Source organism: Schistocerca gregaria, chromosome 3 (assembly GCF_023897955.1).
Source record: "Schistocerca gregaria isolate iqSchGreg1 chromosome 3, iqSchGreg1.2, whole genome shotgun sequence".
Classification (NCBI taxonomy): domain Eukaryota; kingdom Metazoa; phylum Arthropoda; class Insecta; order Orthoptera; family Acrididae; genus Schistocerca; species Schistocerca gregaria.
The window spans coordinates 894,761,249-894,787,879 of NC_064922.1; the positions used below are offsets into that span (position 1 = coordinate 894,761,249).

The window sequence follows — 26,631 nt, forward strand, 5'->3', positions numbered from 1 at the left end:
TTACTCGAATCCAAGCCGCATTTTTTTTCCAGTTTTTGTAATCCAAAAAACCGCCTGCGGCTTAGAATCGAGTGCAAAGTAAGCAGAAGTTCTGAAAAATGTTGGTAGGTGCCGCCACAACTAACTTCTGTCGTCGAATATATGTAGCACTACACAGGCATGCTTTGCAGGCACAAAGATAAATACTGGCGCCAAAACCTCTCCATCAGTAAGTAAATTAAAAAGAAAAAGGTGGATGATGAGCTTTATTCTCTGCCCCGAGTTTCGACCACTGCATTCATTTTCGTACATTATCCAACGAAGTAAATATAAATTCCTTATTGTTCATCTTCAAATGTAGCAGCATTTCAATGTACTATGAAAATCCAACTGGGAAGACTATTTGGGATGTTTGTCAATATGGCCAACTCTACGTTCTGAATTTTTTCCTACCTGTGAGAAGAGATGGTTGCTAATAGGAACTTTTATGAATTGTGAATCACATGCAGTATTCTCTTCACCATAAGAATAATACAAATATAAACATTTTGCCATGTATTCTTTCATGTTTGCTGCTATCTCATTTAAATCCTGTCTGCCTAATAAACTACAAAACTAGAGTGAGACAACAGCAAATGCGGAAGAAAATATATATATATATATATATATATAATCATGTCATGTTTATATTTGTATTATTCTTATGCCTAATAGTGATACAGTCAAAAATGAAGCACGGCAATTGACTAAATTTTTAAATCTAAGATGGCTGTAATTTCTGTGCAGAATGTAATGTCCTAAAGAGGCGTCTGCAAAGATTTTCAAATGCAGAAAAATTTCCCCCTTTTTTTTTTTAAAATAACTCTCATTCAGAACATCTTCTATCATACACAGTCTATTATTTGGTTCTTGTTGATCATTATCAAAGAAAGCAGCAGTGTAAGTAACAAATAATAGTAGTCTCTTGCCATTGTTTTGCTAATGAGACAATTCCTCTCTCTTTTTTTTTTTTTTTATTGGAAGCGGCGGTAGCGCTTACAAAAGCAAGCCATGTCGCGAGTGGCGACAGGCCGCAAACACTCATTATCAGAATGTGACAAACAATGCATCACACAGTACAGTAATGCATTTTCAACTTAGAGTGACGTAAACACCTATGACAAAGAAACGACACTTATCAGAGCAAAGAAAAATAAGCACTCGATTCGAACCAGATGAAGCACATGAAAAAGGGAGGGTACCCGTATAAATACGGACGCAGTGCCTGACGCATAGCAGTGGCTACCTGGTAAAGCTTATCTGCTAAGCTTGCGACTGGAACCAAACTACTGTAGCTGTATCGTCATTCATTCGACCTAAATTGGGTCGCATATTACAATGGACCAACTTTGTTTCAATTTGGAGGTGCAGCCTAAAACTTTTCTCCCCTCTTGAGTTTTGAGTCTCAAATTTTAGGTGCAGCTTAGATTTGAGAATTTTTTTTCCTTGATTTAGAGTCTCATTTTAAATACGGTAGAAAGAATGAGGCTAACAATTCAAAGGGTGTCGAGGCCCAGAATTCTTTGTGTGGTATTATTTACACTAGGCTGCTCGATGGTAGGCAGAAATCCAAATCTACTTCTCGGATCAGGGTGTCACTGCAGTCCACCACATGAGGAAAAAGGTAGATGCAGCGTTAGTGACCACGCACACTATTTTTCTCATGGTTGATAGAGCAGTGTTTCCATCAAGATTCAAAGGAGGTTATGAAGTTGTCACAATCCAACTGCACATTCTGAACGCGATATGCTACTACCATTGTCATTGTTATGATGACACTCGAATGTCCTGTCAACATCCGGCCAAATGTATAACATGAGGTAGGGATGCTTGTGAGGGTGATTGTCCACCTCCTTCTCCCCACCCCCCCTCCCCCTGTATCAATTGCAATAGTGACCATGCAGCCTCCTCCTGAGATTATCCCTTGTATTTCAATGAGCAGGCCACCCAGAAGGTCACGGTGAAGGAAAAAGTGCCTTACCTTGTCGCTTGCAAGTTGTTGGCTAGTTGGAAAGCCTGTGTTTTACCATCTGGCATTTACAGTACTGTTCTTGCTGCATCTTGCTCAACAAAGGAAATGGATATGTAGACACGTTACCTCAAATTCAGCAACATGGTTGTAAAATCGCCCAGTGTCACAGTAGCATCACTGTCTCCCCCTCCTCCAGCTTCGCAGTGAGCCACCGAACCTTCACCTCATGGGCTGAATTCACCTGCTATACAACTGACTGGCCAGGAAGGACAGAAGGAATACTCCCGAGAAGATTTTTTACATCCCTCCCGACAATGAACATCTGATTCATCATCTGCCACATGTAAGGACTCCAAGAAATCAGAGGCAAATGGTCTTCTCCTTCGCTGACTCGGAGATTCTCTTCGACGGAGTCTCCTCGTGATACTGTCACCTGGCCAACCTCTATATCGCTGGCGCGCGCTGCCAACCGTTTTTCTGCCCTGGGCTACGCAGACTGACAGAGGGAGAATGCCGGCACCTCTGTAGGTCTCATGGGGCAGGATCCTCCAGCCACTGCACCCTGTAGCAGTGAGTCTTCGAAGGCTGGCACTTGGCAGCCACTGAGGTGACACCCCTTCATTTTTTCCCTCTTTCCTTTTTCTCATCATGACTCTTCTCCAATGGAACATTTGTGGCCTTAGATCCAACAAAGGGGAATTATGGCTGCCCTTGGAATCACACTGTCCACTTGTCCTCTGAAAACAAAATTGCGTCCTCATGACCACTTTGACCTCTTACATATCTTTCTGGCCCACTTTGACCTTCCCCACAAGGATGGCATTGCATCTCATGGGGGAGTCAAGCTTATCCCGGATGAGCAGCATGACTACCCAGCTTCAAGCTGTGGCAGTCTCCATTTTCGTTCCTCACTTAACCTTTTCACTTTGTGCCATTTACATCCCTCCACCATTCAGTGTCACCAGGGCAGATTACCCCCAGCTTATTGGGCAACTCCCTCACCCCTTTCTGCTGCTCAGTGACTTTAATGTGCACCACCCCATATTGTGTTCTCCCTCAACCTGTCAGAGAGTTACACTCTTTGCTGACCTTCTCAATTAACTTAACCTCATTTGTCTTAAAGAGGAGCACCCATGTTCCTTTCAGACTCCATGCACACCTATTACCATTTGGACCTCTCCTTCTGCAATGCCCAGCTTGCCCGTCATCTTGAGTGGTCTGTTCTCTCTGACACATACTTGAATGACAATTTTCCATGTTCTATCCATTTGCTGACGCTTACCCCACCTAATGTGCACACCAAAATGGCTACTTTTTAAGGCTGATGGGAGGCTTTACTCCTCCCTGGTGACCTTCGACGAACAACATTTCCCAAGTTGTAGTGACCCGGTAGAATACCTTACAAACATTATCCTTATCACTGCAGAATGTTCCATTCCTCGCATTTAAACTTAAACACGCCGTCCCAGTCCTTTGATGGACTGAGGTGTGCCACAATGCAATTCATGCAGAGACACATGCTCTCCACATTTTTAACCATCATCCTATGATGGCAAACTACATTCATTATAAACTATTGAGTGCACAGTGTCTTCGCATTCTCTGTGATAACAGTTCCATGCCCTCGTTCATTGTGAGGTCTAACCTCCGACAGCTCTCTCGGTCCAAGATCCATTCCTCAATTTCCAGGCTGAATGTATCAAATGATGTCATAGTGAACACTATCGCTATCTCCAACACCTTGCGGTGCTACTTTGTGGAGATTTTGTCCTCCACCCACTATCACCCTGCCTTCCTTCATAGGAAACAAGCAGAGGAGGCTTGAGCGATACCCTTCTCTTCTCAGAATAGTGAGTGCTACAATGTCGCCTTTACTATGAGGGAACTAGATCATTTTCTCACTTCATACCGATTCTCCGTCCCAAGGCTGGACAATGTTGCAGAACATCTCTCTAGTGAGCAAACACTTCAATCGCATGTGCATAGGGCATGTTTCGTAGCCACTCTCATATCCATCCCCAAGCCCAGTAATGATGAGCACATTCCTTCTAATAGCCGCCCCATTTCTCTCACTAACTGTGTTTGCAGGGTGATGGAATGTACGATTCATGCCCGACTGGTATGGTGGACCGATTCTTCCAATTTCGAGCATGCTGTTCTCTAGTTGACTATCTTGTCACTTTGTCAACCCATGTCATGAATGATTTTTTGCAAAAATACTGAACTTTATCCATGTTTTTCAGTTTGGAGAAAGCCTACGACACCTGATGGCAGACAGGTATTCTCTGTACTCGCTACACTTGGGGCTTCCGAGGCTGCAAGCCCTGTTTCCTTCTGCAGGTTTTACCTTGTCAGGCACTTTTATCCAGGAAAATGGTGTGCCATCGTGAGTGTAAAATGTAAACTTTCACGGCCGGAACTGTCATGATTAATAAAATTCTTTTCCGGGCTATTATGCCGTGGTCTGATGGATTTCGCATTGTAACCCAAAATGGGTTACAATGCGAAATCCATCAGACCACGGCATAATAGCCCGGAAAAGAATTTTATTAATCATGCCATCATGAGTGTCATCATCTTTGCTATCGCCAGTAACCCAATTATGGCCTGTCTCCCACCGTTCATTTCTGGCTCCCTTTTTGTTGATGATCTTGTCATCTATTGCAGTTCTCTACAGATTTGTCTCAACCGTCTTTACTCGTGGAGCATCGACAGTGGTTTTCGCCTTTCCACTGACAAAACTGTTTGTATGAATTTCTGGTGCCGCAATTAGTTTCTTCCACTTTCTTTACATCTTGTGTATGTTACTTTTCCGTTCATTGAAACTATGCAATTCCTGTGGCTCATGCTCGATGGGAAACTTCTTGGTCCTTCCACGTCTTACCAGGCTGCCCTTTGTATGTGATCCCTCAGTGTCCTACGTGTCCTAAACGGTACTTCCTGGGGAGTGGATTGTACCAGTCACTTGTCCGTTCAAAAGTAGACTACGGATGTTTTGTTTATGCATCTGCATATCCGTCCATCTTACACCTTCTCAATATAATCCACCATCATGGCATCTGTTTGGCCACTGGTGCCTTTTATACCGAACTACCGCTGTCATGCCGCCATGAGTTTCTCCTCAGCAGATACGCATGCCATTTGTCTGCCATGCCTGGCCACCCATCCTATGCCTCCTTTTTCGATGACTCCTTTGATCGCCAGTATGGGGCACGTCCCTCTTTTCTGTTACCTCCTGTAGTTATTTTTTGGCCATTGCTCTGGCATCTTCACTTCACACTACCTGCTACTTTGCCAATGGATGTGAACCCTTCACCACCTTGACTTCGTGTGGCGGTCCGTGTTAACCTTGGATTTAATTCACTTCCTAAAGACACTACTCCAGACTTGCTCTGTCGCCATTAAGTTTCTCGACCTTTGCATCGAACTTCACGATAGTATCTTTGTATCTTCATCATTGGCACTGACGATTTTTGTTATCAGCTTCCAGAACACTGCCCAGTATTTACAGTGGAGCTCTTCACCCTGTATCAGGCCATGTAGTAAATTCGGTGACACAGGCTTTCCAATTGTGTCATCTGCTCCGGCTCTCTCAGTGCCCTTCAGAGCCTCTGTGTGCTGTACACCATCCATCCCTTAGTGCACTGGGTCCAGGAAAGCTTTCACTTGCTCACTCATGATGGAGCCACTGCGATGTTTATGAGGGTCCCTAGTCACGTCGTTATGATGGCAAACGAGGCTGCTGGCACTGGTGCCAAGGCTGTAATCCTCGTACTTTGGCCCACTACTTCTTCCATTCCCTCCAGTGATCTCTGTGCTACTGTCAGCAGGTGGTGTCCCTTTGGCATCACCACTTGCCTTACCTTCATGGGAACAAACTCTGGGAAATTAAACCTCCCCCAGTGGCTTTTTAACCATCGCCATTTGTTAAGTGCTGATCCCCCACTGCTTTGTTCTCAATGTTCTCGGCATGTGATGATTCATTATTTCCTGATGGAATGCCCTTTTTTTAACTACTTACATTCTTATTTATGTTTGCCGTCTTGAGTTATCGGCCATTTTAGTGAACAACGCACGAGCTGTCAACTGCGTTTTACTTTGTACCCTTCATAGCAATATGGTGAAGGGTCTGTTGTGTAGTCACTTTAACTCCTTTTTCATCTTCATGTTCTACCTTTCTGATATGGGCACGTGTAGCCCTAGTTGTTTTTGTGCCCTAAAACAAAACAAAATAAAGCCTCTAAATAGTCCTAGTTGAATAGAACTTAAGCTTAAGCCTGACGTATATAATAACCAAAATATATCTGTTCTGTAAAAAAATTCCACTGCAGGCTTTCTCAAATGAATACAAGTGTTGACTGCACAGAAATTTGCTGTACATATCTTCTCACACAAAATTTTCTAGATGTTGGAAACTGAACATAACTTATAAAATTACTGAATTCTCAACTATGCAGCCAATTAACTGTCCAGTTAAAACTGTACCTGTCTACAATGTGTGCTGTCCTGTCTCCTCAAAATTAACAGGGATCTCAACTGCCTACTGCTCACTCATGTGTAACTTTAAGCACTCCAAGGGCACCTGCTTCTGTTGTCTGCTACTTGTAACTGCCAAATTAAGCTACATTTTACATTCTAATTTCTACACATTAAGAAAAACACTCTGTGAGGAAAAAATTAAAGTTTTAACCGTGTAAGAAACAAGATTGTTAGTTGAGAACTCCATGTATTTTGGTAATTACAGACTCTTTGAAAGTAAAACAGACAGAAGAACCCTTGAAAGACACACATCATATGTTGTTGCCATTCACAGTTTCACAGAACATTCTTAGTTCCAAAATTGATGTAAAGACTGTAAAGAAAAGATTAATGTCAGTTTCCTTGAAGTGTGAAAATAAATGTACACTGTAATTAATGCACATTTGTTATCAACCAAAAAACTAAAACATATCCAGAAAATATAAGTAACTCATGGAAAATGGTAGAAAATATAGTCTTCAAAACTCCATAAAATCACGCGAAAAGTCTGTGGGGTGTGTTTAATGGGCACTTTGGGAAAGAGAGAAAATTGAGGAAAATGACTGGTGAATTTGTTGCACTTGTCCCATCTATGTGCTATAGTCTAAGAATATTAAAGACTGCAACAATTAAAAGGAAAGAACGCAGGCACAATATGCAAGTCCCTCTCACTGCTCTAATATGAGACCATTTTCTGGGAGGACACAACTCATAGCATAAATGTTGTTTAGAATGCAAGAAAGAGCCATAAGAATAATTTATGGTCTTCAATGATGGTGTCCTGTAGATTTCTTTTTACTGAGCTTGGTGTTCTGAATATTCCCTGCTTAATCACTTACGAAACTTCCTTGCTTACTAGGGGCTACCAGCTGAGAAATGTCAAAATACTACAGAACAAGAATGTGTACAACTAAGTACCAGAGAGAAATCAGATATACACCAAATCCATTTCAGACCAACATACTATCCAAGGAGTGAGATAACATTGGTCTCATAATTGAAAATTGTTACATGTCCAAAATTTAAAATGAAACAAAAGGCAGTTCTAATAATGCACTGTTTCTATTCTGTAAAAGAATTACTGAATATTTAAAAATAAATGTTACTTAAACAATTAGATTGTAAGAATACATACCTAATCTTAATTAGCATACATATTCTACTGATAATACCACTATGTAATGTGTCCTTATTTTGATCTACCTTAAACAGTAATGATATTACAGAAGGAAAGTTGCTACTCACCATATAGCGGAGATGCTGAGTCACGATAGGCACAACAAAAAGATCACACAATTATAGCTTTTGACCATTAAGACCTTTGTCAGCAATACACACACACACACACACACACACACACACACACACACACACACACGCGCGCGCGCGCGCAAATGCAACTTGCACACACTCTGCAGTCTTAGGTAACTGGAACCTTGAGACTGCAGACATGTATGCAATTTGTGCTTGCCTGAGTCTGTGTGTGTGTGTGTGTGTGTGTGTGTGTGTGTGTGTGTGTGTTACATTCCATCTTGGATTTTCCATTGTTTGATTTAAACAGTAATGATGACATTGGGTTATAAGAATATCTGCCTACTTACTTTCACTCCTGTTTTTGCTGATACTAATTTTGACTGTATTTCCATTTTGACCCGTCTAATATCAGGTGTTTGAACAAATAGACCAATCAAAATGACATCTGGTATCCCAAGCAGGTATTAAAACAGGTACCCAGAGGAACAAATCGTGATACAGAGCACTACCTAACACATGTGAAACTAAATTTAAAGCCCCAAAAATTGAACAAAAGGATTTCAATAATGTCTAAAATTGATATGAGTAAAATTCAACTGCTGCCAGTAGCAAGCCAACTTGATAAAATGCAGACACAAAATTGGGAATAAATTGAACACAAATTAATCAAACCTGCCCAAAACCGAATTACAAACATTGAAAAAGTGTTGTTGGTGGAATGAAGATTGTGAACAGGCAGTAAAATACAGCTACAAGATATCCAACACATACAGTAGTAACAAATCAAGAAATACACTTGAGACATTCATGGCTACTAGGAAAGAACTTCAAAATTAATTAGATAAACAAAAAGATAATAAGAGAGCAGGTGACTCTTGAAATTGAAGAATACTTCCCAACAGACTTGAACAAGCGGGAAAGTGCCGGCAGACAGGCACATGAACAAAACACACAAACACACACACACAGAATTACGAGCTTTCGCAACTGGCAGTTGCTTCGTCAGGAAAGAGGGAAGGAGAGGGAAAAATGAAAGGATGTGGGTTTTAAGGGAGAGGGTAAGGAGTCATTCCAATCCCGGGAGCGGAAAGACTTCCCTTAGGGGAAAAAAAGGACAGGTGTACACTCGCGCACACACACACACACACACACACACACACACACACACACACACACACATATCCATCCGCACATACACAGACACAAGCAGACATATATATATATATATATATATATATATAGAAAGAAACTTCCACATGGGAAAAATATATTAAAAACAAAGCTTCTAAGACTTACCAAGCGGGAAAGCGCCGGTAGATAGGCACAATGAATGAAACACACACACAGAATTTGAGCTTTCGCAACCGGTGGCTGCTTCGTCAGGAAAGAGGGAAGGAAAAGGAAAGATTAAAGGATGTGGGTTTTAAGGGAGAGGATAAGGAGTCATTCCAATCCCGGGAGCGGAAAGACATACCTTAGGGGGAAAAAAGGATAGGTATATACTCGCGAGCGCTAGCGCGCGTGCACACACACACACACACACACACACACACACACACACACACACACATCCATACGTACATATACAGACACAAGCAGACATATTTAAAGGCAAAGAGTATGGGCAGAGATATAAGTCAAGGTGGAAGTGTGGAGGCAAAGATGAAGTTGAATGACAGGTGAGGTATGAGTGGCGGCAACTTGAAATCAGCGGAGATTGAGGCCTGGTGGATAACGAGAAGAGAGGATATATTGAAGGGCAAGTTCCCATCTCCGGAGTTCGGATAGGTTGGTGTTGGTGGGAAGTATCCAGATAACTCGGACGGTGTAACACTGTGCCAAGATGTGCTGGCTGTGCACCAAGGCATGTTTAGCCACAGGGTGAACCTCATTACCAACAAACACTGTCTGCCTGTGTCCATTCATGCGAATGGACAGTTTGTTGCTGGTCATTCCCACATAGAAAGCGTCACAGTGTAGGCACGTCAGTTGGTAAATCACGTGGGTGCTTTCACACGTGGCTCTGCCTTTGATCGGGTTACAGGACTGGAGTAGGTGGTGGTGGGAGGGTGCATAGGACAGGTTTTACAACGGGAGCAGTTGCAAGGGTAGGGAAGGTGGTTTGGGGATTTCATAGGGATGAACCAACAGGTTACGAAGGTTAGGTGGACGGCGGAAAGACACTCTTGGTGGAGTGGGGAGGATTTCATGAAGGATGGAGCTCATTTCGGCGCAGGATTTTAGGAAGTCGTATCCCTGCTGGAGAACCACATTCAGAGTCTGATCGAGTCCCGGGAAGTATCCTGTCACAAGTGGGGCACTTTTGGGGTTCTTCTGTGAGAGGTTCTGGGTTTGAGGGGATGAGGAAGTGGCTCTGGTTATCTGCTTCTGTACCAGGTCGGGAGGGTAGTTGCGGGATGCGAAAGCTGTTTTCAGGTTGTTGGTGTAATGGTCGAGGGATTCAGGACTGGAGCAGATTCATTTGCCACGAAGGCCTAGGCTGTAGGGAAGGGACCGTTTGATATGGAATGGGTGGCAGCTGTCATAATGGAGGTACTGTTGCTTGTTGGTGGGTTTGATGTGGACGGATGTGTGAAGCTGGCCATTGGACAGATGGAGGTCAACGTCAAGGAAAGTGGCTTGGGATTTGGAGTAGGACCAGGTGAATCTGATGGATCCAAAGGAGTTGAGGTTGGAGAGGAAATTCTGGAGTTGTTCTTCACTGTGAGTCCAGATCATGAAGATGTCATCAATGAATCTGTACCAAACTTTGGGTTGGCAGGCTTGGGTAACCAAGAAGGCTTCCTCTAAGCGACCCATAAATAGGTTGGACATCAGGAATGGGATTACCGTGGCAAACTTTGTATGTAGAGTTGTCTGAAAGCTGACGCAGTCCCTCAGCCACATACTCCCGACGATCAAGTACCACGGTCGTGGAACCCTTGTCAGCCGGAAGAATGATGATGGATCGGTCAGCTTTCAGATCACGGATAGCCTGGGCTTCGGCTGTGGTGATGTTGGGAGTAGGATTAAGGTTTTTCAAGAAAGATTGAGAGGCAAGGCTGCAAGTGAGAAATTCCGGGAAGGTTTGGAGAGGGTGATTTTGAGGAAGAGGAGGTGCGCCCCGCTGTGATGGAGGATGGAACTGTTCCAGGCAGGGTTCAATTTGGATAGTGTCTTGGGGAGTTGGATCATTAAGAGTGGGATCAGGATTATTTTTCTTCGTGGCAATGTGATATTTCCAGCAGAGACTACGAGTGTAGGACAGTAAATCTTTGACAAGGGCAGTTTGGTTGAACCTGCGAGTGGGGCTGAAGGTGAGGCCTTTGGATAGGACAGAGGTTTTGGATTGGGAGAGAGGTTTGGAGGAAAGGTTAACTACTGAATTGGGGTGTTGTGGTTCCAGATTGTGTTGACTAGAATTTTGAGGTGTTGGGGGGAGTGGAGCTGGAAGTGGGATATTGAGTAGATGGGAGAGACTGGGTCGGTGTGCAATGAGAGGAGGTTGAGGTTTGTTGGAAAGGTTGTGGAGGGTGAGTGAGTTGCCTTTCCGGAGGTGGGAAACCAGGAGATTGGATAGTTTTTTTGAGGTGGAGGGTGGCATGCTGTTCTAATTTGCGGTTGGCCTGTAGGAGGATGCTATGAACAGCCAGTGTGGATGTGGGACAGGAAAGATTGAGGACTTTGATTTGGGATAGAAGTTGATGGGTGTGTTCATTGGCCGAGTCGATGTATAGGTGAAGGATTAGGCGGGTGAGGGCTATGGATTGTGCTGTTTGGAACTGGTATAAGGACTGATGGAAAGAAGGATTGCAGCCAGAGATGGGAACTTTAAGTGTGAGGCCTTTGGGGGTAATGCCAAATGTCAGACAAGCCTGAGTAAATAAAATATGGGAGCATAATCTGGCTAGGGAGAAGGCATGTTTGCGGAAGGAATGTAAATAAAATTTAATGCTGTCGTTGTAGGGATGTTGTGAGGTTGACATGGTATTAGAAGGTGGAAAGGGAAATATGAGGTAAAAGTGAAAATAAATAGAAATATTTATGGGGAGAGATAAAGGTGTAAAAAAAAGTCGAAAAAGTGTTGGTTTGAGATGAGCTATATTGAACCTGTGGTGAACTTAGGTTGGTCAACAACAATGGGTGCAAAGGTTAGGTATTTGTGTTGTCTCCAAAACACGTTAATGGGTGGGGAAATTCAGGAAAATTTCGAAAAAAATTTCTTGAAAAAAGTTTCGAAAAAAAATTCCCGAAAAATATATCGAATTTTTTTTTTTTTTTTTTTTTTTTTTTTTTTTTTTTTTTTTTTTTTTTTTTTAAATGCGTGTAAATGTATTCAAAGGACTGGTTGTGTACTGGCAGGTTATGAGAATGAGGCTAACAATTGTTTGATGAAGAAATAATAACGTTTAAACCTTTGGGAAAAACGGGAATGGAAATGAAACGAAAGTTGTTGGAAATAGCTGAGATGGTTGTTTAATGGGTGAAAGGAACTGAAGCTGTGAAATAGTATTCACGAGTTTACACGAAATGTTTGTAAACCAGAGCCACTTCCTCATCCCCTCAAACCCAGAACCTCTCACAGAACCACTCCAAAAGTGACCCACTTGTGACAGGATACTTCCCGGGACTGGATCAGACTCTGAATGTGGTTCTCCAGCAGGGATACGACTTCCTAAAATCCTGCCCCGAAATGAGATCCATCCTTCATGAAATCCTCCCCACTCCACCACGAGTGTCTTTCCGCTGTCCACCTAACCTTCGTAACCTCTTGGTTCATCCCTATGAAATCCCCAAACCACCTTCCCTACCCTTGCAACTGCCCCCGTTGTAAAACCTGTCCTATGCACCCTCCCACCACCACCTACTCCAGTCCTGTAACTCGATCAAAGGCAGAGCCACGTGTGAAAGCACCCACGTGATTTACCAACTGATCTGCCTACACTGTGACGCTTTCTATGTGGGAATGACCAGCAACAAACTGTCCATTCGCATGAATGGACACAGGCAGACAGTGTTTGTTGGTAATGAGGTTCACCCTGTGGCTAAACATGCCTTGGTGCACGGCCAGATCTTGGCACAGTGTTACACCGTCCGAGTTATCTGGATACTTCCCACCAACACCAACCTATCCGAACTCCGGAGATAGGAACTTGTCCTTCAATATATCCTCTCTTCTCGTTATCCACCAGGCCTCAATCTCCGTTAATTTCAAGTTGCCGCCACTCATACCTCAGCTGTCATTCAACATCATCTTTGCCTCCACACTTCCGCCTTGACTTACATCTCTGCCCATACTCTTTGCCTTTAAATATGTCTGCTTGTGTCTGTGTATGTATGGATGGATATGTGTGTGTGTGTATGTATGCGCGGGATTATATACCTATCCTTTTTTCCCCCTAAGGTAAGTCTTTCCGCTCCCGGGATTGGAATGACTCCTTACCCTCTCCCTTAAAACCCACATCCTTTAATCTTTCCTTTTCCTTCCCTCTTTCCTGACGAAGCAGCCGCCGGTTGCGAAAGCTCGAAATTCTGTGTGTGTGTTTTATTCATTGTGCCTATCTACCGGCGCTTTCCCGCTTGGTAAGTCTTGGAATCTTTGTTATATATAATAGAGGGAAACATTCCACGTGGGAAAAATATATCTAAAAACAAAGATGATGTGACTTACCAAACAAAAGCGCTGACAGGTCGATAGACACACAAACATACACACAAATTCGAGCTTTCGCAACCGGTTGCTTCGTCAGGAAAGAGGGAAGGACAGGGAAAGATGAGAGGATGTGGCTTTTAAGGGAGAGGGTAAGGAGTCATTCCAATCCCGGGAGCGGAAAGACTTACCTTAGGGGGAAAAAAGGATAGGCATACACTCGCGCGCGTGCACACACACACACACACACACACACACACACACACACATCCATCCATCCACAGACACAAGCAGACATTTGTAAAGGCAAAGAGTTTGGGCAGAGATGTCAGTCGAGGTGGAGGTACAGAGGCAAAGAAGTTGTTGAAAGACAGGTGAGGTATGAGTGGTGGCAACTTGAAATTAGCGGAGGTTGAGGCCTCGCGGATATCAAGAAGAGAGGATATACTGAAGGGCAAGTTCGCATCTCTGGAGTTCTGACAGGTTGGTGTTGGTGGGAAGTATCCAGATAACTCGGACGGTGTTAACACTGTGCCAAGATGTGCTGGCCGTGCACCAAGGCATGTTTAGCCACAGGGTGATCCTCATTACCAACAACAGCTGTGGCTAAACAAAGCAACCGTTGGTTGCGAAAGCTCGAATTTTGTGTGTATGTTTGTGTTTGTTTGTATGTCTATCGAACTGCCAGCGCTTTTATTTGGTAAGTCACATCATCTTTGTGTATATGTGTATAAAAGCTCGAATTGTGTGTGTGTGTGTGTGTGTGTGTGTGTGTGTGTGTGTGTGTGTGTGTCTATCCACCTGCCAGTACTTTTGTGTATATAAAATAGAAAGAAACTTCCACATGGGAAAAATACATTAAAAACAAAGATTCCAAGACTTACCAAGCGGGAAAGCGCCAGTAGATAGGCACAATGAATTGTGTTTGTGTGTTCCAAGTCTTGGAATCTTTGTTATATATATAAACAAAGATTGCAAGACTTACCAAGCGGGAAACCGCCGGTAGATAGGCACAATGAATAAAACACACAAACACACACACAGAATTTTGAGCTTTCGCAACCGGCGGCTGCTTTGTCAGGAAAGAGGGAAGGAAAAGGAAAGATGAAAGGATGTGGGTTTTAAGGGAGGGGATAAGGAGTCATTCCAATCACGGGAGCGGAAAGACTTACCTTAGGGGGAAAAAAGGATAAGTATACACTCGCGTGCGCGCCCACATACATGTTTCCCTCATAATGCCCTCCTTATTTTTTTATCTTTTGAACATATTCAAATAAAATGTCAGTTATTTAATTTGTGTGTATGGGTGAATTTGATGGAGGAGTTGTAAGGGTAACACATAGCAATCAACAAAAGATTACAGATGAGATATGGACTTGAAATGCTTTTGCATGTGGACATATGATGTATTTTATTGGGTACTGTGAAAAAAGTGCTATTTATTTCTCTGCATTCAACTAACAATGTACACTAATTACTTTTCAGCATGGGACGGAAATAAACGGTGTAAACAGATACGTGATCAAGTAATAAATGATGCAAAATACACTCCTCTTCAGGTGTTTGAACTGCTTTTAAACACAGCAGAGTTTGAACTAAAAATAAAGGATCTTTTTAAGCATGTATGTAGAGTTCTACTTAATTTGTTATACTATCTAAATGAAAAGATTGTTTCATCATGTTATTGCTATGCTTCTGTTGTAACTTGATGAACATTAATATGCTATTAAAAGTAATCTCTTTTTCAGTTACTGTTAGAGAAACACAATAAGTGGGATAGCTACAAAATGGAAGGAAGAGAAAGGATGCAAGAGTTATCAGAAGTATTTTCTGGAACTAAGCCACTCACTAGAGTGGAGAAAAATGGTATTTTGAATTTAAAGCTCTTGACACTATGCATTCCAAATAAGTCTCGAGAAATTGAATTTTGGTAATTTATTTTTCAACAGATAATTTGAAGATGTGGTTTTCTGCAATGGCCAAACAAATTGATTCCTTGAAACATGACGATGCTGCAGCCTCTGGAAGAAAAATCGCTCGTCTCATACAAGCACTTGATGAAGTTCAAGGTAACAGCTAAAGGTAGATGTAGTCAGGATAGAAGAAAAAATTATCAACTGTATCTCAGTTTTTTAAGTACAGATTGCTCTTAGAAAAAGTGTTTCCTAATGTTTGACAACAATATGAGGGTGACAGGCTGCTACTCATCACTTGCAGCAATTTGCTTTTATAGGCTATGATGGTAATGGTGATACATGGGATGGAAAAAGAGGAGGGATAGCAGCATAGGGGTGGGGGAATATGCTGTGTTGGTTGCCTGTAGTACATGCAGCACAGGAACTAGCGAATGTTGTGGCCGGGGGGGGGGGAGTATTACAGGAACAAAGGATATGTTGTGTGGAGAAGTATCACCAGTGCAATTCAGAAAACCTGGGTTTCTTGGAGGAAACCAGATGACACAGGTTGTGAAGCAGTCATTAAAATGAAGCACATTGTACTGGGCAACATGTTTAGCAACGGGGTGGTACAAATGTCTCTTAGCCACTGTTTGGAGGTGATTACTAATGCAAATAGAAAACTTGTTAATTAATTGACATAGATGGTGGCACAGTGGTTGCAGTTTAGTTTGTTGCTTCTACAGGTAGCCTTGTCTTTGATAAGGTGGGAGATTTCTATGATGGACTGGAGTAGGTGGTAATGGGAATAGGAGTAAGTATAGGACAGGTTTTGCGTCTGTAATTGAGTCTGCATGAGTTGATCCCTGACAGACGCAGTGGGCTGGTTGCTACAGCTTCAAGGCCGCACCTCTGCTAATAAACCAATGCAGTTTTGTGAACATCACTATGGCAGTGCCTCATTATTTGCACAACTGTGTAGGTGGCTACTGTTTTCACCTGCAGCTATTAACTCTTTGAAGTTGAAAGCTGGCAACAGTGCTGAAGGCTTTCGGGATCTTCTTGCACCATGTTGACTACAGTTCTATTGCAGAGGTATGAGCCGTGAAGAAAGGGCGTGGGACCATGGGTGGATTGGGGTATACAAGTATATTGCATAGGGTCAGTGGGTGGTGTAATACCAATGTGGAAGTGGTGGGGAGGATATTCCTCATTCGCGCCATGATGAGTGGTGGTCGAAACACTGGTGGAGGAAGTGATTCAGTTGCTCCAGTACCACTGATGATTCTCATCATGACAGATGCAGTTGCAGTTGAGTCCTAGCCCTTGAGCCAGTTACACCGTGTGTGTGGGTGTGTGTGTGTGTGTGTGATTGTTTTATTTTGGAAGATGAACATTGTCCGAAAGCTCAAATGATTTTTGCAGGCTTTTTCATTGTTCCAGTCTGTGACACCACATGTTAATACACTCATGCTGTTATAACTGTCAACAAGTTATTTGGATACTGTATTCAGGATAGCTTTCTTCAGAGATGCAATATTTAGTGTATTTAATTGGATAGATAAAAAAATCTACTCGTGGCAGAACACACACATAAGACTGTCGTGATTGGAAAGCTTTTGGAGCCAGTAGCTCCTTCTTTAGGCAAAAGGGAAGAAGGGTGAAGGAAAAGGACTGGAGAGATCTAGGAAAAGGGGTAGATTTTGGGAAAGTCACCGAGAACCGTGGATCAGGGGAGACTCTTACTGTCCAGGATGAGAAGAAAAGACTGATTGTTGGGGGCTGCATCAGACAAAATTGAAAACCTGGGATCTTAAAGGTGGAAGACAGAGTAATATGCAAGACAGAGATTACTACTAAAACATAGTGCACAAGTTAATAAAAGTGAGAAGCTCAAGAGCAATGTACCTAACAGAGGTGGGAGGGGGCAGTGAAAGTTAGACGGGAAAGACAATGAAGACTCTAGAAAGCTAAAACAAAGTGAATCAAAGAGTAGTTACAGTGAAGAAAACCTGAGACGGAAGAAATTAACACAAATTAAGGCCAGTCGGGTGGCAAGAACCAAGGACATGTTGTAGTGCTAGTTCCTGCCTTCAGAATTCTGAGAAACTGGTGTCAGGGGAAGAATCCAGGTGGCGTGTGTGGTGAAACAGGTGCTGAGGTCATGAAAGTCATGTTGTAGAGAATGCTCTGCTACAGGATATTGTGAGTTGCCAGTATATACCCTCTGCCTGTGCCCATTCACCCTCATAGATAATTTGATGGTAGTCATGCTGATCTAGAAGGCTGAATGGTGTTTGCAAAATAGCTGGTATATGACATGTCATTTCGCAGGTGGCACTCCCTTTGATAGTGTATGTTTTGCCAGTTAACAGGGCTCTTATAGGTGGTGGCAGGAGGGTGCATAGAGCAAGTCTTGCAGCAAGGACGGTCACAAAGGTAGGAGCCATAGGGTACGGAGATGGGTGCATAAGGAGCATAGGGTCTGACAAGAATGTTGCGGAGATTGGAAGAGCAACAGAAAGCTATTCCAGGTGTGGTGAGCAAAATTTCAGACAGAATGGATCTCATTTCAGGGCATGATTTTAGGGAGTCATGGCCCTGTCGAAGTAGCTGATTAACACATTCCAGACCAGGATAGTGAGTCACCAATGGTGTGCTCTGAATCTGTTTTGTGAAGGGATCAGCAGTACCAGTGTTGGATGTGATGGTTCGGGAAATCTGGTTTTTAACTAGGCTGGTGGGGTAGTTACATGCAGTGAAGGCTGAGGTGAGAATGGTGGTGTATTGCTGTAAAGAGTTTGCAGCCGAACAAATATGTTTGCCTCAGATGCCAAGGCTGTGTGGGAAGGAGCATTTGACATGGAAAGTGTGTCAACATTTTGACAGTTGCCATCCTTTCTATGTCAAATGTTCAGTTCAACCGATTTAACTGGTTCCAGTTGTCTAAGGTATCCAGTGTGCTTACAATGGAGCTCGAAATTTTTTTATGCATCATCATCTTCAATTAAAATAGAAGTATTGTATGCAAACAGAACTGATGGGGAATTTATGTTTATGGGCAAGTCATTTAAGTAGAACGGGAACAGGACTGGCTCCAAAATGGAGCCTTCTGATAATGTACTCCATTTAGAATCATAATTCACTGCATCTGCAGTGATAACTACCCTTTGTTTTCTGTTGTGTAAGTATGATGTGAGGCTATTTAGAGCTTTGTCCTTAATCCCGTATTTGTCTAATTTGTAGATAAGCAAGTCATTGTTCACGGAGTCAAATGCTTTTGTGAGATCACAGAAGATACCTGCAACTTTACTCCTCTGAGCCAATGATTTGCTTATCTTTTCAGTAAAGTTATTCACTGCATCCAGAGTGTTTTTTCGTGGTTGAAATACAGCTTGATTACTTATAATAATATCATTTTTCCAATAGTTTTTGATTTAGTTTCAAGCAACTTTCTCTAACACTTTTGACAGGACTGGAATAATAGAAACAGGGCAATCATTTCCCATGTCTTCCCTCTACCCTTTCTTCAACACACCATTTTAATTACTTTTGTGGGTATCCAATCCCACCCAGCAGAGTTTTTATTTTGTAATGATGATATAACATTTTCCACATGCTTTATTGTGACTTTTTTAAAAATCTGTAAGATATCCAGCTTCTTGGTGGAGTACAAAGGAATTTACTTTACTCTGATACTGTGCTACATCAATATCTCTGTCTTTGTCACATTTATGACGAATTCATTTCAAAGACTCTGATACTTTATTGAGTTTACAATAAAGCTATCATCTACTTTAATCCTAGATGTTTCATTACTATTAACTCTTAACACCTAACTCAGATTTGACAACAGACCACACTTCTTTTGTTTTACTTTTATGCTGTACAATTAACTTTGTTTGCCATTTGTTTGGATGCCTTCACAACTTTATAAATATAGCTTTATAATGACATATTATACTCAGTAAAATGTCTGTCTTTATAATATTTCAGCTCATTGTGGAGTTTTCTCTTCCATTTTTATATCCTGAGTTATCCATTTAAGTTTGTTAATAGTTTCATTTCATGTGGTTCTAAGTAGAAAAGTTACATTAAATATTTCAAGAAAGCTACTTAAAAATTGTTAAAGTTACTATTACTCAAAATATACCTGTTGTGTGGCCATTCAACTTTTCTCAACTTTTTTCTTAATGTAATTGAATTTTTTCAATTAAGTTCCTTTTCAAATGGCTTTTGTTACATGAATTGTATTTGTTCATTTTTGATACACTTGCCCACTTGTATTTATTTTCAGTTCTTGAGACTTTGGTATGAGAACAATAGTGAAATAAAAACAGTAACAGCTGAAAGCAAATATGGTATCATTTGTATTTCACTGTTGCGATACGGCATTTGTGCTGTATCTGCTCTGTCAGATTTAAAATATTTATGGAAGCTGTGGATCCATATTACAAGAAAGCTTGACAAAACTATTCCATCTGGTGTGCAAGATATATGATACAGGCTAAACAAACTCAGACTTCCAGAAGAATGTAATAGTTCTAATTCAAAAGAAAGTGCTGACAGGTGTGAATATGGCTGAACTGTCAGTTGATTGTAAAATATTTACAGAAGAATGGAAAAAACTGGTAGAAGCTGATCTCAGGGAAGATTAGTTTGGGTTCTGGAGAAAATTAAGAACACGTGAGGCAGTACTGACCCTATGAGTTATCCTAGAAAATAACTTGAAGAAAGGCAAACCTGTGTGCACAGCATTTGTAGATTTTTAAGAAATCTTTTGACAGTGTTGACTTCACTAGACTCTTCAAAATTTTGAAGAGAGCAGGGATAAAATATAGTTAGCAAAAGTTTATGTACAACTTGTACAGAAACCAGGCTGCAGCTATAAGAGGCGAAGGACATAAAAAGGACACCATAGTTTAGAAGGGAATGTGACGGGATTGTAATCCATCCTGAGTGTTATTTAGTCTGTACAATGAACAAGCAGTGAAAGAAACCAAGAATAAATTTGGAAATGGAATTAAATTCCAGGGAGAAGAAGTAAAAACTTGTAATTCTGCCAGAGACAGTAATGAATTTGGAAGAACAGATAAACAGAATGGATAGCATCTTGAAAAGGCGTTATAAGATGAACATCAAAAAAAGTACAACAAGGGATAATTGAGTATAATCAAATTAATTTAGGTGATGCTTAGGGAATTAGATTAGAAAATGTGAAACTAAAAATAGTAGGTGAGTTTTGCTATTTGGCCAGTAAAATAACTGATGACGGTCGAAGCAGAGAGGATACAAAATGAAGGCTGTCATAGTACCAAGAAAAGCATTTCTGGAAAAGAGGAATTTGTTGACATCTAATATCAATTTAAGTGTTAGGGAGTGTTTTCTGAAGGTATTATTCTGGATTGTAGCTTTGTTTGGAAGTGAAACCTGGATGATAAGCAATTTAGACAAGAAGAGAATAGATGCTTTTGAAATGTGATGCTATAGAAGAATGCTGAAGACTAGGTGGACAGGTCATGTAACTAATGAGGAGACACTGAATTGGATTGGGGAGAAAAGAAATTTATGTCACATCTTGACTAAAAGAAGGTATTTTTTGAAAGGACGCATTCTGTGGCATCAAGGAATGTCAGTTTGGTATTGGATGGAAATGTGTGTTGTAAAAATTGTGGAGGGAGACTGAGATTTGAATAGAGTTAGCAGGTTCAAATGTATGTAGGTTACAGCAGTTTATGGAGGGGTGAAAATGCTTGCACATGTTGGACTAACATGGAGAGCTGGACCGAACTGAATAAAACAACAGCTGCAGCAGCAGCAGCAATACCTTCATCTATAAATACATAGTTCTGTTTACAGTACATCACTATTTGTCACATAGCTTTGCACCAAACACTGCTACTGGCGTTGGCATGTTGCTAACATAACATTCTGTCCTTTGTATCTAGATAATCAGATAATCTGTAGAAAGAGTTGCTCATAGTGTGTCTTGTATTTTGGCTTTGTAGATCACTGTTCATCTGGTACTGATTTTTACTGTCAACAACAATAGGCATTAAGGAGTAAAAGTGCTGGGAAGTGAGTGTAATGCCACATTTATACTGAGTTTAAAAACGTGTTGTTTCCAACATTGTTCTCAACAAAGTCTGCAATGTGTTTGCAACTGTGTTTGTTGTTCATGTCCTTGTCTGCAAAAATGACAAACACTTCTGTGTATGCATTCACGTTGTCTGCAACACTGAAGATGGCAGCAAACATTTCACATTGTGTACTATGCCATTTCTTGACAAGAGAATGAATTAATAACATGTGTGAACAGAAACAAACTATAGCAGACATGGAGGGAATGATATGCTGCGGGACCTGAATGTGGAAGACGGCACTACTTTCAGTAACTTCATTAGGATGCCACCCTCCCGCCCCACCACCACCACCACCACCACCAGCCATATCTCAAATAGATCCTGCAGTTTGTGAAGCATTGGTGAAAGGATTGTGCAGAGGCAATTCAGTTATGGAAATAACACTGAATTATCTTTTATTGTATGTTGAATACTTATATTATGTCATATACAATCTAATGCTCTATGTTAACAGCGTCTACTACCTCTTCTGCATTAATGCTATAGTCAGTTCTAACAAACATGATGGGAAACCTGTATTGCTATAGATCCCCACGCTAGATCCAAACTCACTGATGCTTCCTCTGTGCTCTTTATACATTCACTTCCACCTTATAATGTACATGAAGAAATTTGTTTCTACTGTGTTCTCAGAGACCTCAGTGTCATTTCTACTCCATTACTGTGGACGTTATGTACAGCACCAATTTTCTGTATGGATTCCTTTTTTAATAAGAATGTCTTATAGTTTTCACTTCACCTCTTCCACAGGCACTCCCTCTGCATCAGTAGTGTGTGATAAGATCAAATGTCTGTTGTTTTGACATGGCAATAGGGCTTTGAATTTGTCAAACTTTGTGAGTCCACACAATTATTATGCTGTGGTACAAGTCCCCCTGAAGTTAGTTGGACATAAATAAACACTAGCACCATACGATGACATTAAGCAATAGGACAGAAACAATGTTTGCTTTGATCTGTACCAGTAAAGCCACGAATTGCTATTTTTGTTTTTGCAGCATATTGCAAACATTGGTAGACCAGTAGTAGCCACAAACAAGGTTGCAAACATGGCTGCAAAATGTATTTCAAACTCGGTATAAACTCTGCTTAAAAATTCAAAGATCCATAAAAAAGGTGTCTGTAGGATATGCAGTTATTTACTTTACACACTATTCTTGTTGCTCGGTTTTGCTGAACAGATTTGTTGCTTTAGGTGCTCTGTCCCAGATGAGTAATTTTAAATGTAAATAAGTAGTCAGTTACACTCCTATTTAATATCTTCACCAATGACCAACCACTTTCTCTCCACACAAGAAGCTTCCTATTTGCAGACAACCTGGCATTGACAACTAGAGGTAAGAATTTTGAGACAAGAAAATCTCACTGCTGCTCTGAAATTTCTCTCAGAATATTATGAGGAAAATCATTTCAAGTCAAATCCACCAAAAACTAAAATATGTGCTTTTCATCTGAAGAACAGAGAAGCTTCTCGACAGTTGCATGTGAACTCGAATGTAAAGGAATTAGAACACTGCAGTGCTCCAGTTTACCTTGGTGTTACCCTGGACCGCCCCCTGATCTTCAAGCCACACTGCACCAACCTTGAAGCCAAGGTTTCATCATGAAATTGTCTACTGCGCAATGTGGCTGGTTCTGGATGGGCTACCCACCCCCAGACAGTAAGAACAACTGTCCTGGCACTCATCTATTCCATTGCCAAATATGCCACTCCAGTGTGGTACAACTTTACACATGCAAAAAAAGTGGACACCGCCCTGAATGAAACCTGTAGGCTGATCACAGGCTGTCTGAAGCCAACACAAATACAGAAGCTGTATACACTTACAGGTATAGCCTCACCCAATATTAGACGCGAGATAGCTGCTACCAGAGAGAGGCAAAAGATCTGCAATAACCCGGCACACCCCTTGCACGAACATCAGCCACCACCACCTCGACTGAAGTCCAGGAAGAACTTTCTACAGTCTTCTGTTCCAATTGGCAGAGACCAAAGTATAGCCAGGGTTGAACTGTGGAAAAAAAAGACAGCCTGTCCATCCAGAGCGAGATTTAATTGAAGAAACTCTGCCACGTGGTCACCAAGAAGGATGGTGCACATGGAAGTCCTTGAGCAGACTGCACTCCAGCATTGCAAGAATGGAGGACAACTTGAAGAAATGGCACATTGCACAAGGCGGAAACACATTGTGGTAGTGTGGAGATGAACAAACTACAAGCCATCTCCTGAAGTGTCGTTTCTGCCCATATTCTTGTACAGGACTGGAACTGACCTTGACTTATAGCAACACAGTCAATGTTGCCAAATACTGGACACAAGTAGAGCAAATGTGTTTATTATGCAAAAATTGATTTCTTACTCCTGTGCATCTTATGTAATTATTGATTTCTTACTCCTTTTTCCCTATGTGTTCATTTTATTATATTTATATGTCTTTGAATTACTCATGTAGACAAATATGTGTATCTCTAAATCAGCGCAGTCTGTGTCCTGGTACTTCTGACGTGAATAAATAAATATCCTGTAAATGATCTGTCTGTAGCAATAACATTTGTTGTTAGTATGATCTATGGTATATGGAATCAAGTGACTTACGAGCATTGCTACATTCTTCCATCACTGTGAGTCAACTGGGAAGTTCTTTATCTACACTTGTACTCAACAAGTGTAAGTGTGTGGTGGAGGGTATGAAGTGTACTACCAGAATCATTCACCCCCACTTTTCCCCATTTGAAAGCAGGGAAGCCGTGAATAAAAACTTTTCATTGGTATTTTTGGATACTTTTTTATGGCACTGTTCATTTATTGTTTATAATGTTATCACAACTAAATTAACAATTGTCTTTCTACAGCATTTCATCAGTTGGAGGCCAATATGCAGGTAAAGCAGTTCATTGTAGACACAAGGCGTTTCCTGATGCAGATGGTGAGGACAGGAAACATAAAAGAGGAAGTCCTAATCACATTGCAAATTGTAGGAGATCTCAGCTATGCGTGGGAGATAATTGACCCGTATACTTCTTACATGCAACAGGGAATTAAGAAGGACCCATCTCTTGTGATAAAACTGAGAGCAACATTCCTCAAGGTAATTTCAGTAATATCATAATGCTTTAGGATATTTTTTTAAGTTATTCATTACAGTAGATGAAATGGATCCACGAATTTTAAATTTATTCAGAGAATGATTTTCATTCAGCTGTGACAACATGTCTTTTCACATGTTGTCCCTGTTTATGCCCCTTGTGGTACTTAATTAAACTGAGATAGTTGTGATTTTTGGTTCTCCAAAGTTTGTTCTCCAGTCAGACTTCTACCACTCTAAGGAAAGAGAATTTGGATTGCATGTTTGTTGGTGTAGTGATCTCTTTTTGAACCACATTCAGAAACATCGTTAGTGCATCTCTTACCTCTTATTCCAGGCAGCTAAGTAGTTCTTCCTTTAGGAGTTTCATACAGTTCCCTCCTTCCAACACCTTGTATAGCACTACTTTCTAGCTTAGTCCAAGCAATCTTCTAATTAATAGTCCCCCAGGAACTAAAGCCGTCCTCACATGCAACATGGACGCTGATGTGTATCTGGATGTGATGTCCGATATGGTCGGTGTGCACTGTGTCACAATCACACAGGGTGTGCGCAGAAAAATATACTTTTACATATATATTCTGCAAGCTGCCATATGCTGCATGACAGAGGGTATCTTTTGCCACTACTATTCATTTTCTTTCGTACTCTATTTGTGTGCATAGCAGGAGAAAACTGTCTATATGCCTTTGTATGAGGCCTGATTCCTCTTATCTGCATGGTCGTTAGGTGAAATGTATTCTGGCAGCAGTAGAATCATTCTTTAGTTAGCTTCAAATGCCTGTTCTCTAAATCTTCTCAGCAGTGTTTCACAAAATTTTTTAAATGGTAATAAGTAGTCAGTTACAATCCTGTAAATGATCTGCCTGTAGCAATAACATTTGTTGTTAGTGTGATCTAAGGGATAGGAATCATATGACTAACCAGCACAGCCACATTCTCCCATCACTGTGAGCCAACTCGAAAGTTATTTATTTACATTTATACTCAACTTGTATAAGCATGTGATGGAGCACAAAAAGAAAATCGTCCTCCTTCCAGGGATTCCCATTTTGAGTTCGTGAAGCATCTCCATAATATTCGCATGTTGATTGACCCTACCAGTAACAAATATAGCAGCATGCCTCTGACTTGCTTCGATGTCTGCCTTAAACTGACCTGTTGGGTAGCCCAAACACGTGAGCAAAACTCAAGAACAAATAGCGCTATTGTCTGTCTTTGTAGATGAGCCACATACTCCTAAAATTCTCCCAATAAACCGAAGTTGATCATTCAACTAAGCTACTACCATCCTTATTTGGATGTTCCAGTACATATCACTTTGAAACATTACACATACACAGGTATTTTACCAACATGACTGTGTCAAGCAGCAGACTACTAATGCTGTGTTTGAACGTTACGGAATTGTTTTTTCTACTCATCTGCATTAAGTTATCAGCAGTTATCAGCTACATCTGGCACAACAAACATGTTTTACTTCTGAAAGTGAACAGTAGTGAGATAGTTACATTAACTTCATTATTTATTCTGGAAGGTGCATGGAATGAATTAAGAAAAACACCATGTAAGTGTCAATGGATTCAACTACCCTCCCGACCTGGTACAGAAGCAGATAACCAGAGCCACTTCCTCATCCCCTCAAACCCAGAACCTCTCACAGAAGAACCCCAAAAGTGCCCCACTTGTGACAGGATACTTCCCGGGACTGGATCAGACTCTGAATGTGGCTCTTCAGCAGGGATACGACTTCCTAAAATCCTGCCCCGAAATGAGATCCATCCTTCATGAAATCCTCCCCACTCCATCAAGAGTGTCTTTCCGCCGTCCACCTAACCTTCGTAACCTCTTGGTTCATCCCTATGAAATCCCCAAACCACCTTCCCTACCCTCTGGCTCCTACTCTTGCAACCGCCCCCGGTGTAAAACCTGTCCTATGCACCCTCCCACCTCCACCTACTCCAGTCCTGTAACCCGGAAGGTATACACGATCAAAGGGAGAGCCACGTGTGAAAGCACCCACGTGATTTACCAACTGACCTGCCTACACTGTGACGCTTTCTATGTGGGAATGACCAGCAACAAACTGTCCATT

At 41.4% G+C, this 26,631-nt stretch overlaps 1 protein-coding gene across 8 annotated transcripts in view; it reads left to right on the plus strand.

Moving 5' to 3' along the window:
- Positions 1-26,631, plus strand: part of LOC126355143 (WASH complex subunit 5) — a 165,418-nt gene that overhangs the window by 66,479 nt on the left and 72,308 nt on the right. For all 8 annotated transcript variants that reach the window (XM_050005334.1, XM_050005336.1, XM_050005335.1 and 5 more), the window contains 4 exons: positions 14,898-15,034; positions 15,161-15,278; positions 15,362-15,481; positions 24,304-24,539. In XM_050005334.1, coding sequence (XP_049861291.1) covers positions 14,898-15,034; positions 15,161-15,278; positions 15,362-15,481; positions 24,304-24,539 — 611 coding nt within the window. The remainder of the gene's footprint in view (positions 1-14,897; positions 15,035-15,160; positions 15,279-15,361; positions 15,482-24,303; positions 24,540-26,631) is intronic.